The 10,942-nt window shown below is 47.3% G+C and overlaps 2 protein-coding genes across 2 annotated transcripts in view; both read left to right on the plus strand.

The window, feature by feature from the left end:
- Positions 1 to 1,834, plus strand: part of LOC107119670 (chromosome unknown open reading frame, human C12orf10) — a 16,139-nt gene extending 14,305 nt beyond the window's left edge. Inside the window, exon 7 of the mRNA XM_015422220.1 lies at positions 1,610 to 1,834. Coding sequence (XP_015277706.1) covers positions 1,610 to 1,796 — 187 coding nt within the window. The 3' untranslated portion in view covers positions 1,797 to 1,834. The remainder of the gene's footprint in view (positions 1 to 1,609) is intronic.
- A 4,056-nt stretch (positions 1,835 to 5,890) lies between these two features.
- Positions 5,891 to 10,702, plus strand: LOC107119676 (leucine-rich repeat-containing protein 3-like). Its single transcript, XM_015422226.1, has 2 exons — positions 5,891 to 6,068; positions 9,650 to 10,702. The coding sequence occupies exon 2, from the start codon at positions 9,734 to 9,736 to the stop codon at positions 10,487 to 10,489; it is 756 nt and encodes a 251-aa protein (XP_015277712.1). The 5' UTR covers positions 5,891 to 6,068; positions 9,650 to 9,733; the 3' UTR covers positions 10,490 to 10,702.
- Positions 10,703 to 10,942: the final 240 nt, after the last annotated feature.

The following is a 10,942-nucleotide window of genomic DNA, read 5'->3' on the forward strand; positions in this document are numbered from 1 at the left end:
AGTAAGCCAACCTTCTTCTTTGTCTTTTTGGCGTCGTGTGCCGTTTCTTTAATTTTTTCATCGATTTGGATTGTTTTTTTCATCAGCTCCGCAATTTGCTGTTGTTGTTTTGCCATATTTTGGTTTGAAGCAGCCATTAATTGGTTAAGACCATCGAGCCTTTCGTTTAAAGGGCGGAGCAGCTCACTTAATGTGGAGAAAACATCTCCTTCGTCAACTCTCGGACTCTGACCCCCTCGTGTAACTTTCGATCCTCTTCCTCGAGTGCCGGCCATTTTCGCTTTGTTTACACTAAGAAGAACCTTTTTCACTCTCCTTTTAACAAATGCAAACTTTTCCGCAGTTATAGCTAAGTCTTTGACACGCTTGAGCGCTTTGTCTTTTCACCTCCCCCCCTTCTTTTTAAAGACACAGTTCGATTTGTTTGCGTCTGGGATCCCTCCCGACGCCGCTTAGGTGGGGGGGGGGGGTAACTCACTTTTAGCACTTATTCGCTCGGTTTTTCCTCCGGTTCATTGCCGATCTGATCCCAGATCTCTTTTATTTTCGCTTCATTCGCTGACCTTCTTGCTTGTCCCGGCTGGCGTCAGCTGTGCTCGGTAAAAACCGAGCCTCGTAGGGGGAGGACCGAATGGGGCAAAAAGGAGCGCCTCAATTCCCTGGCTTTCTGCCATGGAAGAGGACGCCTCTCACGCGCCCCCGGCTTGGAGCCTCTCGACTGAGGCTCACCTGGGGGTGTCACTTGAGGTGGCACCCCTCCTACATGCCTCCCCAGCTTCAGGGGAGAGCCTCCGCCATCGCCGAGCCACAGACCGGAAGTCCATCGCTATCCCAGTTTCTAAAGGAATTGCCTACTTTCATGGAACGTGAGGTGGGTGCCACGGGGAGCAGTGCTCAGAAAAGGCACAGGTGGTAGATGGAAGAGCCACATGTGTGGCTCCTGAGCCACTGAGTAACACTGAGCACTCCTGAGGATTTAAGTAGACCAACTTCTCCGCTCCACCACCCTCAATAAAACAAAGCAGAAATGACCCCCTTTTGCAGAGAGGGAGGCGGTGACCTTGGCATATCTGAATATTGCTGTAACTTCACTTCCTTAGCCCATGTTTGGGAAGGGAGGGGCAGGAGGGTGATTGGCAGCTGAACCTTGCATGATTTATTTATTGTATTATCTACTGATTAAAACATAACTATTTAATATATTTATTAACCTAAACATGATATGTTAATATAAAACATTTTTATTCTGCCTTTCCTTGTGATTCAAGAGATTCCACCTCTTCCATTTTGCCAGCTCTCTCCCACTTCTCTTTATTTACTACTCTGCACCTTGGGGATACGCCATCTATAAAACGGCAGTAATAATAACTTCTAAAAGTGCAGTTCTGCGGTAGCCTGCAATAGGCATGAATACACACATACACACGTTCCCTGAATGGTCTTCCTGAAACAAATTAAATAAATTCCCAGGCTTCAGGTAGAAAGAAGCAGGATTCCAGCAGGGACCTGATCACCCCCTTTGTTATGCCAGCTGCAATATAGTCTTCTGCTGCCATCCCTGGATACACAGACGGTCCTCTCTGATCCCTCTCCTCATCTGCCCTAACAGGTTGTCGCTTTGGGAGGACTGGCGTGGTCTGCGCGATGAAGAGCTCTCCCGAGTCAGCGGGATCTCCGATTGCATCTTCGTGCATTCCAGCGGCTTTATTGGCGGAAACCACACCAAAGAAGGGGCGCTGGAAATGGCCCGGAAGACGTTGGCACAGCAGATGGAAACCAATGCATGCAGCTCCTGAAGACCGCATGACTGGACTTGTACGGGGATTATTTGTTGTGTGGCATTCCTTATAAACTTTGGTTTTTCAAAATACGTTTTCCTTGTGTGTTTGTGGGGTAGAGGGCAAGGCCCATAGCTCAGTAGTAAAGCCATCTTTTCCCCATGCAGAATGTCCCAGGTTCAATCCTTGACCTCTCCATTTAAAAAGGTTAGGGAGGAAGTGATAGAAGAACGTGAAGAGCTGCTGCCATTCGTAGAGGGCAGTACTGACCTTGATCGTATAAGAGGGCTGTGTGGGTACAGAACGATGCTCAAGTAACGAGGCAAAGCTAGCACAGGGCAGCAACAAATAAAATAGATAGTTGGGGAATAGGCTAGGAATTGACAGAAGAGTAGCTGTCATTCCCAGAATCCTCTGCAAAGGATTTGAAAGGCACATGGGAAGTAGTTGGCATGTGTCGAAGAGAAGACCGGCACCAAGTCATATTGGAAGCCCATTGGTATCAAACTGGCAGAAGATGGAAAATATATGAAGGAGTTGCACTGTGTATACCATGCCTTGAGAGAATTAAAATTATGCCTCTGGGCAATCAGAAGGTCCAAGATCTGAACAAATTGTGCCGATGGATATAACTTTGCCATTTTCATAATTTTCCTGCATTTTATTCTGGCCGTGAAAGATGTGAGGAGTTATGCATGGGCTATCCTGATGAAATCCCTAACTCAAGTCATTTCAGTCCAGGGCTAAGACACTTAATGTTTGATCTACTTTTCCATGGGTGGGAACTAGAGCGAACATGCGCTTCTAGTGTTTCCCAAATGTGTGATGACCATTATTCCCACCCCCCTGGTTTAAAATTGGAAGCACACCCTGGTTCTTCTTAGATTAATATTGAGGTTTCCTTGTTCCTCAATTTGTGTACTTCTTCACGAGTCAAAAAATCTGGCTGTGCCTTGCAGTTGTATAGGAGCAAACCTAAAGCAGTGGCTGTCGTGGAGAGGTAGCCTCTTTTTAGTGCTGTGAACCCTTTGGAGCATTTATTGCACCAGACAAATGTTTTTGGATAGAAGTTGCTCTAGCCCTGCTTCTTGGAATGCCGGGGGCTGAGGCTGTAGTGCATACAAAGGTGGTCTTCTCCCTGACTTAGGTACCTGTCTTTTCCTGGGCAAAATATGAGTGAGGTAGCATCCCTGTTGCAGTAGCTAAAGTTTGAAAGTGTAGAAAAGTAGCGTAGTAATTAGAGACCTGGGTGATGATGACCAGGGAGACCCAGGTTCAAGTCTCCATCTAGCCATGAAGTTTGCTAGGTGCCCTTGGGACAGTCAGTCTCCCCAATGAACCTTCCTCCCAGGCTTGATGTAAGCATAAAGGGGTGTTTTTTTTTGGGGGGGGGGCATACACAACTCTGCACCCCTTGCAGGAAGAGCTGCGATGCAATTAACAAGCTTTCTGGTTGCACATATCAAGCTCAAGAGCAGCGGCATATTTAGAAGGCTGCTAGAGGCCCAGGCTGAGACCAGCCTTGTAAGTTTTCTTCAAAGGAAGCGGTGGCGCAGGGAGCAAAAGCACCTGCCTTAACATCTAACGAACAGCTTGTAGGCTGTTCGATACCCACCGCGGCCAGGTTGAGCACCCGGCCCTAGTCCCAGCTCCCGCCCACCCAGCGGTTCGAAAGTCATAACAACTTACGAGTAGATAAATGGGTACCTGCCTTAGAAGGCAGGGAGCACCCTCCTCCATTGGGAGGTGAGGTGGGAACCTCAGCAGCGACGGTTCGGCAAGCGGCGGTGGCAGCAGCGGAATGGCGTGTAATGGCGGCGGTAGTCGAGGCAGTGAGCGGAAGAAAAAAGACGCGACATCTAGCGGTAAACCGGCGGCAAAGGTGGAGCCCGGAAGGCATGAGGACGCTCGGCGCAGGCGCAGCGGAGCCTGAGGGACGGAGCCAGTGCTGCGCTGATGCGATCAGCATGACGAATGGGCCCGCCAACTCCAAAAGATCTCCCGAGGAGCCTGAAGAGAGTGGAGGGAAGATGCCGACCCGAAGACGAGAAGACGAGACGAGCTGAAGACACGTCAACTGAATCCCGCCAGGTGCCGTTAGGTAGTCCCGCCCCTAATACGATATATATATGTGCCCATAGATAGGGATAATACAAACTATGTAAGCTGCTCAGAGACCCATGGGAGGGGTTCGAGCGGGGTAGAAGTTGAAGGTAAATAAAAATAAAATAAAAATAAATAAACAAGTTTGAGAGCAGGAATTTTTATATCTAGAATGTTAATGGGGTTATAAAACCAGCTGGTTTTGTAGGAGAGAGATATATAGGTATAGATTGAGGGCAGAAGCTTAGATGAGGTTGAGGAAGGAGTCAGTGTGAGGCCGGGAGCCCCATCAGCTGCTTTGTTTGCTGTGCCCCATAGCGATTCTGGTTTTGGGGGGGGGGAGAAATGGGGAGAAAGTCTGCCTCAAGGAAGTGAATGATCACAAATTTCATTCCTCTACACTGCAATTGAAACCATCTGCAAAGAAAGGTGAGGCTTTGAAGCATTTCATAGTTCTGTAGAAAAGGAAATTTGGGCAGGGATGGCCTTTTCACATCCCATCAGCACTGTCTAGTCTAAGAGCCTATAGTCTGGTAATTTACTTCACAAGACACAAAGTCTAGTCAAGCGTCAGGTCAAGCATCTTAGAAAGTGATTAGGCATCTTAGAAAGGGGTGGGTAAACCACCAGTCTTATGAGGAACTGCTTGGGTATTTGGGGTGGGGGAGGTCATGTATGCGCACACCCATACTCTGGGACCCAACATACCTCCTAAGGAATATGCTCATTTGAATAGGTCATATTTTTGTGCTTTAAAGTATCATTGCAAAGAAGAAGCCTTCATAGGTAAATTGGAATAGAGAGAGGGGTACTTTTCCCAGCATTAAATAATTAGATTTGAGGGTAAAGCTTTCATTGCCCGAAAGCCAGTCGAGTCCGACTCTAGGGTTGCGGTGCTCATCTCCGTTTCAAAGCCGAAGAGCCAGCGCTGTCCAAAGACGTTTCCGCGGTCATGTGGCCGGCATGACTAAACACCAAGGCGCACGGAATGCTGTTACCTTCCCACTGAAGTGATACCTATTTATCTACTTGCAATTTTTGCTTTCGAACTGCTAGGTTGGCAGGAGCTGGAACTTGAGACGGGAGCACACTCCGTCATGCGGCACACTCGGGTCCCAAACTGCTGAACTACCGACCTTCCACAGCCTGCAGTTCAGCATCTTAACCACTTGAGCCACCACAGCTCCTTAGATTTGAGGTCAGGCCTATGTAAAATAGCTTGGATATTTTATAGTGTAGGCAACTGATCTCTCTGAACTGGCACCAGGTTCATCAGTATTGCTCACAAAGTAAATACTGGGTGCTGAAGAGATGTATAGGGCTTAAACATACTAGCCTTTGTAGTTTTGGGGAGGCCCCGCCCTCAACTGTTAATAAATGCAGCTTTCTGAGGTAAATTATTCAGCAAGTGCTCCAGTATGACAGGCATCCTGTACCTAAATTTTCTCTGAAGAAAAGAGCACCTTTATCCACAGTGTTGCCAACTTTTTAGGAGGACGTTGCTGAGGAAATCACATGCAGAGGTAAAATTGATTCCACTGCTTCTGCCTGAAGGTGGTAGATTCAAGTTTGGAACATTCCTTCACATTAAAAAAAAAATCCCCACCAATAGAAAACTAGCCCAACACAGAGAGGTTCGATTTCCCCTCTCTTTGCTTGCTGTGCTGGTTTTCCATTTCCAGGGACTTAAAAAAAACCCAACAGATGTGAGAGTTCCAAAATGTGACCCACCATCTGAAGCCAGATGTGCCATGAATCCTTTCTACCACTTCGGCATCCTGCCCCCCTCGATCTCTTCCTCATATTAATCTGGCCTTAGCAGAAAGAGCACTGACAATTTCTGGGCTCTCTTGAGTAGAACTGAATTATACAAACATAAAAATATCCCTGCCTGCCACTCCTCAGATAGGCCAGCAGGGGCAGGCGATGTCTCTTTCTTTCAATTGCCAGCATTAGCCTGTGAAAGGGTCCCTCCGTCTCTCAGTTCTTTCACTGCTGGGCAGGAGGCAGAGGCACTGAGCCAGTGTGGACGCTCTCTGAGAACTCCGTTGCTGAGGCTTGCCAGCTCCTGTGCCAACCTGAGGAAGCCAGACAGAGGCCGCAGGAGAAGCTGAGATGTCCCTCGGAGCTACTCTGCTTTACCTGCATCAGCGAAGACGACCGGCTAGCGTAGCGGCATCCCCCCAGGTGTGTTTGGAGTAGGGAGGTGGGTGAGGACTGAGCGCGGGGTTGCCATCTTTTTAAAAATCAGTGCTTCTCTGTCTTTAGCAGCAGACCCTAGCATGCAAAAAATCCATCCACTTATCCTTAAACACGTCACCTGTTCGATGGCCCTTTTTTGTGCCATCAGGTCACAGTGGCTTGTGGTGACCCCGTGGGGTTTTCAAGGCAACAGACTGACAGAAGTGGTTTGCCATTGCCTGCCTCTGCATAGTGACCCTGGACTTCTTTGTTGGTCTCCCAGCCAAGGACGAACCTGGACTGACCCAGCATAGCTTCCGGGATGTGACAAGATTGGGCTAGCCTGGGCTGTCCAGGTCAGGGAGGTTCAATATCTACCTGCTGTTAAAAGCACGGGGGCATGGTCACCCATCGGAGGTTCAAGAACAGAGCTGTAGGGTTATCCTGGTGGAAAAGCCCCCCGCCCTACATTACTACTCTGCTGCAAAAGACACCGCCAATTTTTGGCCCCCAATATGTCCCACAAGGGTACTTGGGCAGCACTAAGAACCACAGGACAGGGGCATGGGGGGTGGGGGGTGAGGCAGACAGTTCCTACATGCATGGTCCCAGTGGCCAAAGAGCTGTTCGGTTTTGGAAAGCAAATGCTATTCTGGTTTGTGAGATCAGGCAGGGGTTAGGGTAGTTCCTCAGTGGAAGAATAGCCCTCTCTCTCTGTTTCTCATGTTGTGGAGTGGGCTGTCACTTTTGACAAAGGCCATGCAAGCTCCAGTTGGCACCACCACAGCAGAAAGTGGATTTAGAGGAACAAGCAATTAAAAGGACAAATTGGTTGCAGGATCTAAACATAAATCATTAGCAGAAATCAGGGTTCATTGGACTAGGATTCCTGTGGGGAGGGGATGGGGTTGTTGGGTTTTTTTGCACCTTTAACTGCAGCTAGATTGGCAGAAACCAGCTGATGACGTCCTTCAAAGCGTGGCATTAAACATTATCGCCTGCTAATATTTGCACACTTGGTAAAGACGCAGCTTAAAAGTAGTCCTTGGAAGAGGTGGTGACCCTAATTTTTGAACTCAGTTCAACAAGCACAGGCAACTGGTGGAGGTTTAATTGGCCACACCTTAACCTGAGCCATCTGTTCTGGCAGGCTTCTCTCCACCCACCCACCCACCCTTGACACTTTCCTTGGAAAGAGGTAATCGAAGGAATGCATATGGTTCTATGCACTCTTCATCACTAGATCTTAAACTCTATTCCTAACATTTGGGTGGTTCCTAAGAGACTACAAGAATGGCCTTGAAAGCAAAATCAATAACTATTTCAATGCTAGAAGCCCCCCTCCCCCTCGTGGAAAGGCCTGCCTGAGGAGGCCAGGGAGCAGTGTTCCCTCTAAGCTGAGTTAGTGTGAGCTAGCTCACAGTTTTTTAGCCTCCAGCTCACAATTTTTTGTCTTAGCTCAGGAAGGATGGCTCCAGAGCAAACTAATTTATGCAGTAGCCAAATCACTCACTCACAACTTTAATGGCGGTAGCTCCCAACGTAGAATTTTTGTTCATAACACTCCACAGCTTAGAGGGGAAATTGCCAGGGAGGCTCCCATTTGCCCGGCTTTCAGGGAACTATGCCAAAGTGAATTCTTCAAGAGGGCTTTTCTACACAGGCAATGCAGTTGCACTGTACTAAACGATTCACAAAGTCACTTGGATAAATTATCAGGGACTGTGATCTACACTGCTGTGTTTACCTTCCTGAAGCCAGGATCCTACTGTGTAACTTCTGCATCATTTAATGTGTCATGTTAATAATTCTACTTTGCTTCAGTTCCGGCTTCTGACTTCTGATTGGTTCTATGACCCTCATCCTGGTGTATTGCTTACTGAATGTCGTATCCTGTCGATTATATCGACTCACTCTGTGTAATCTGCCTTGAGTTCACGTGAGAAAGCCGGGCTATAAATAATGTAAATAAATAAATAAACCAGAACAATGTGGGGGCAGACTATGCTAAACCCAGTCGAACAAAGAGGGAACGGCCTTCCATAGATGTAAGCAGAGCTTCTGAAAAATTCAATATGATTTGGTTGGCCTCTTTGGGACACACGAATGTCATAGTTATGCATAAGCTGGGAAGTTATGAACAACACTTCCATAGGGGTTTTGGGGGGGGGGGTATACAGCAGGGTGCATTTTTGTGTGGTGGTCTCTCCTCTTTCTGTTAAAAAGTTGTGTTTGGTTTCTTTTTTTATAATTTTCTTTATTTGGATTTAACAAGTTAAAAAGAAAAAGAGAAGAAAAAGAAAAAAGAAGAGAGAAATTTCCCCCCCATCTTAATATACTACATTTTGTTGCATAGAAGTTCCATATTTTCAAAGAATACATAAATTCCACTGTCGTTTACTTGTTTGCCATAACATTTGAATATGTTTGTATATTTATATATATGTTTCGTATAGATTTCAGTCAAATTCAGCTAAATTCAGCTAGTTTCTCTGTTTTAACCATCTATAAAAATTAAACCAATATTTATCAAAAATTTTATAACCTTTTTCTTGCAAAACAAAAGTTAATTTTTCCATCTCTGCCACATCAAATATCTTAGAAATCACTTCTTCTCTAGTAGGAGTTTCCTCATTTTTCCATCTACTAGCATAAGAAATTCTGGCTGCTGTAATAATCTGCATCGCTAGGTATATTTCTAAAAGTTGTGTTTGGTTTCTGACAACAGGCAGTTTTGGGGAATGGTGTTGGGAGCCACTTTGCCTCACATAAAGTACACTGAAGCTGCAAGACACACAGTCGTTTTTAAAAACAGAAGACTCCTTTGAATCCAAAATGTCCAAAGGAAGCGGAGGTTGCCTCTGTGCCTCTGCATGATTTACTGTTCTGGTCTTGCTTCTTTTCAGTCAGCAGATGCAGATGACTCCACCTTGTGTCTGCATTTAGGTATAATTGAATCATTTTGTTGCTTCTGATGCAGAGATAACAACAGAATTCTAGAGTTTCACCCAGAAACATGGCACATGCAGAGAGAACACTTTGGCTCCTCTGTCAGATGAGCTGGAAGTGATATAAGAACAGAGTTGGCAACAGGAGAGGAAAATCCATATATCTACCAATAGTGGGGTAGGAGATAGGCAATTTTTGCCCATTCCCCTTCCCACAGTAGATCCCAAATCGTATCCAGTCCTGTCCCTGTGGGCCCCCTGATCCTAGGGTTGCCAGATCCAGGCTGGGAAATTCCTGAAGACTTGGAAGCTTGGAGAGAAGCAGGACTTCAGTGGGCTATAATGCCATAGATCCACCCTCCAAAGTGACCATTTTCTCCAGGGGAACTGACCTCTGCAGGCTGGAGATCAGTTGTAATTCTGGGAGATCTCCAGGCCCCACCTGGCTATTGGCATCCCTACCTAAACCCCAGAGGCAGCGTTTAGGGTGGACTACAGTGGGAAGAGGTGGTAGGAATGTTCCATTCTGCTATCGGAACTCCCCTTGCAGATCAATGTACCCAGTCCATAGTGCAGATTCATAGAATGTGTCAGAAAGACCTTTTCTGCATTTATCTGCCTTCCTCTCTTGCTTTCCAGCCAAGGTTCTTGCTCCATGGATCAGGATCCCATCCTCTATTGTGACCGTCCCAACCCACCAAGAGAATACAGAGCTATGCAGAGATGCCAGCATTGCCCTCCGTCTTGGTCCTGTTCCTCTGCCTACGTGGTAGCCTGTCATGCCCACAGGGGTGTGACTGCCCCGTGGGAAGCGGGGTGGTGTGGTGCGACCGGAGACAGCTGATGACAATCCCTTTTGACATTCCTCGCGACACCCGTATCCTTTACCTGGACTCTAACTGGATCACCCACGTGCCGAGCGGTGCCTTCCGTGGCCTGACGCAGCTCCGAGAACTCCACCTGGCAGGCAATCTCATCGAGACCATTGCTCCGGGGGCTTTTCGTGGCTTGGGGGGTGCACTGAGGCTCTTGGACCTTTCAGGCAACCAGTTACAGGCGCTAGAGGTGGCTCCCTTTGTCACGCTGGCTTGGGTCAAGCTCGAGCTCTACGACAATCCCTGGCACTGTGATTGTTCCCTGCAGGAACTGATGGAGGCTCTTCCCTTGGACACGGAGACAGTGGACGACGTTGTGTGTGCCACTGCTCCGTGGGAGGAGTACATTGGCAAGCCCCTGGCCCATTTGCTCCACAGTGGTATCAATTTCTGCGTCAGCCAGCAAAGGAACACCGACCTGGCTATGCTGCTCACCATGTTTTGTTGGTTCACTGTAGTCATCACTTATGTCATCTATTATGTCCGGCGCAACCAAGCTGAATCCAGACGCCACCTAGAATATCTCAAGTCCCTGCCACTGCCCCGCAAACAGTCCAGTCCTGAGGACGAGGTAGAAACAGACACGCTCAGTACCATACTCTGAGGGCTGACTTGAACAGCCATTTTGGGAGACGGCTTAGATGGGCGTTCTGTGATGGAATTCCCCTGAGGGATGACTGGACAGCCATTTTGAGGTGGGGTTACACTAGTACCAATTTAAACTGCTTTGAAACTGATTTTTAACTCTTTTTAAAACAGTTGTGGCTTTTCCCTTTAGAGAAACCTGGGAATTAGTTTTATGAGAGCATCAACTCCCCTACACAAAACTACTGTTCTAGGGTTGCCAGCTCTGCATTGGAAAATTCCTGGAGATGTGGGTAGAGTCCAACTGCCAAAGCAGCCATTTTCTCCAAAGGAACTGATCTTGGCCATCTGGAGATCAATTGCAATAGCAGGAGATCTCTAGGTGTCACCTGTAGGTTGGCAACTCAAGCCTCAAGGGTTAGGCTGGAACTAGTATTATAGAAGCTGAGAAAGTGACACAATGACCTGGTTT

The sequence above is a fragment of the Gekko japonicus genome, unplaced genomic scaffold, assembly GCF_001447785.1.
Source record: "Gekko japonicus isolate JY-2015 unplaced genomic scaffold, Gekko_japonicus_V1.1 scaffold459, whole genome shotgun sequence".
In the NCBI taxonomy this organism is placed as follows: domain Eukaryota; kingdom Metazoa; phylum Chordata; class Lepidosauria; order Squamata; family Gekkonidae; genus Gekko; species Gekko japonicus.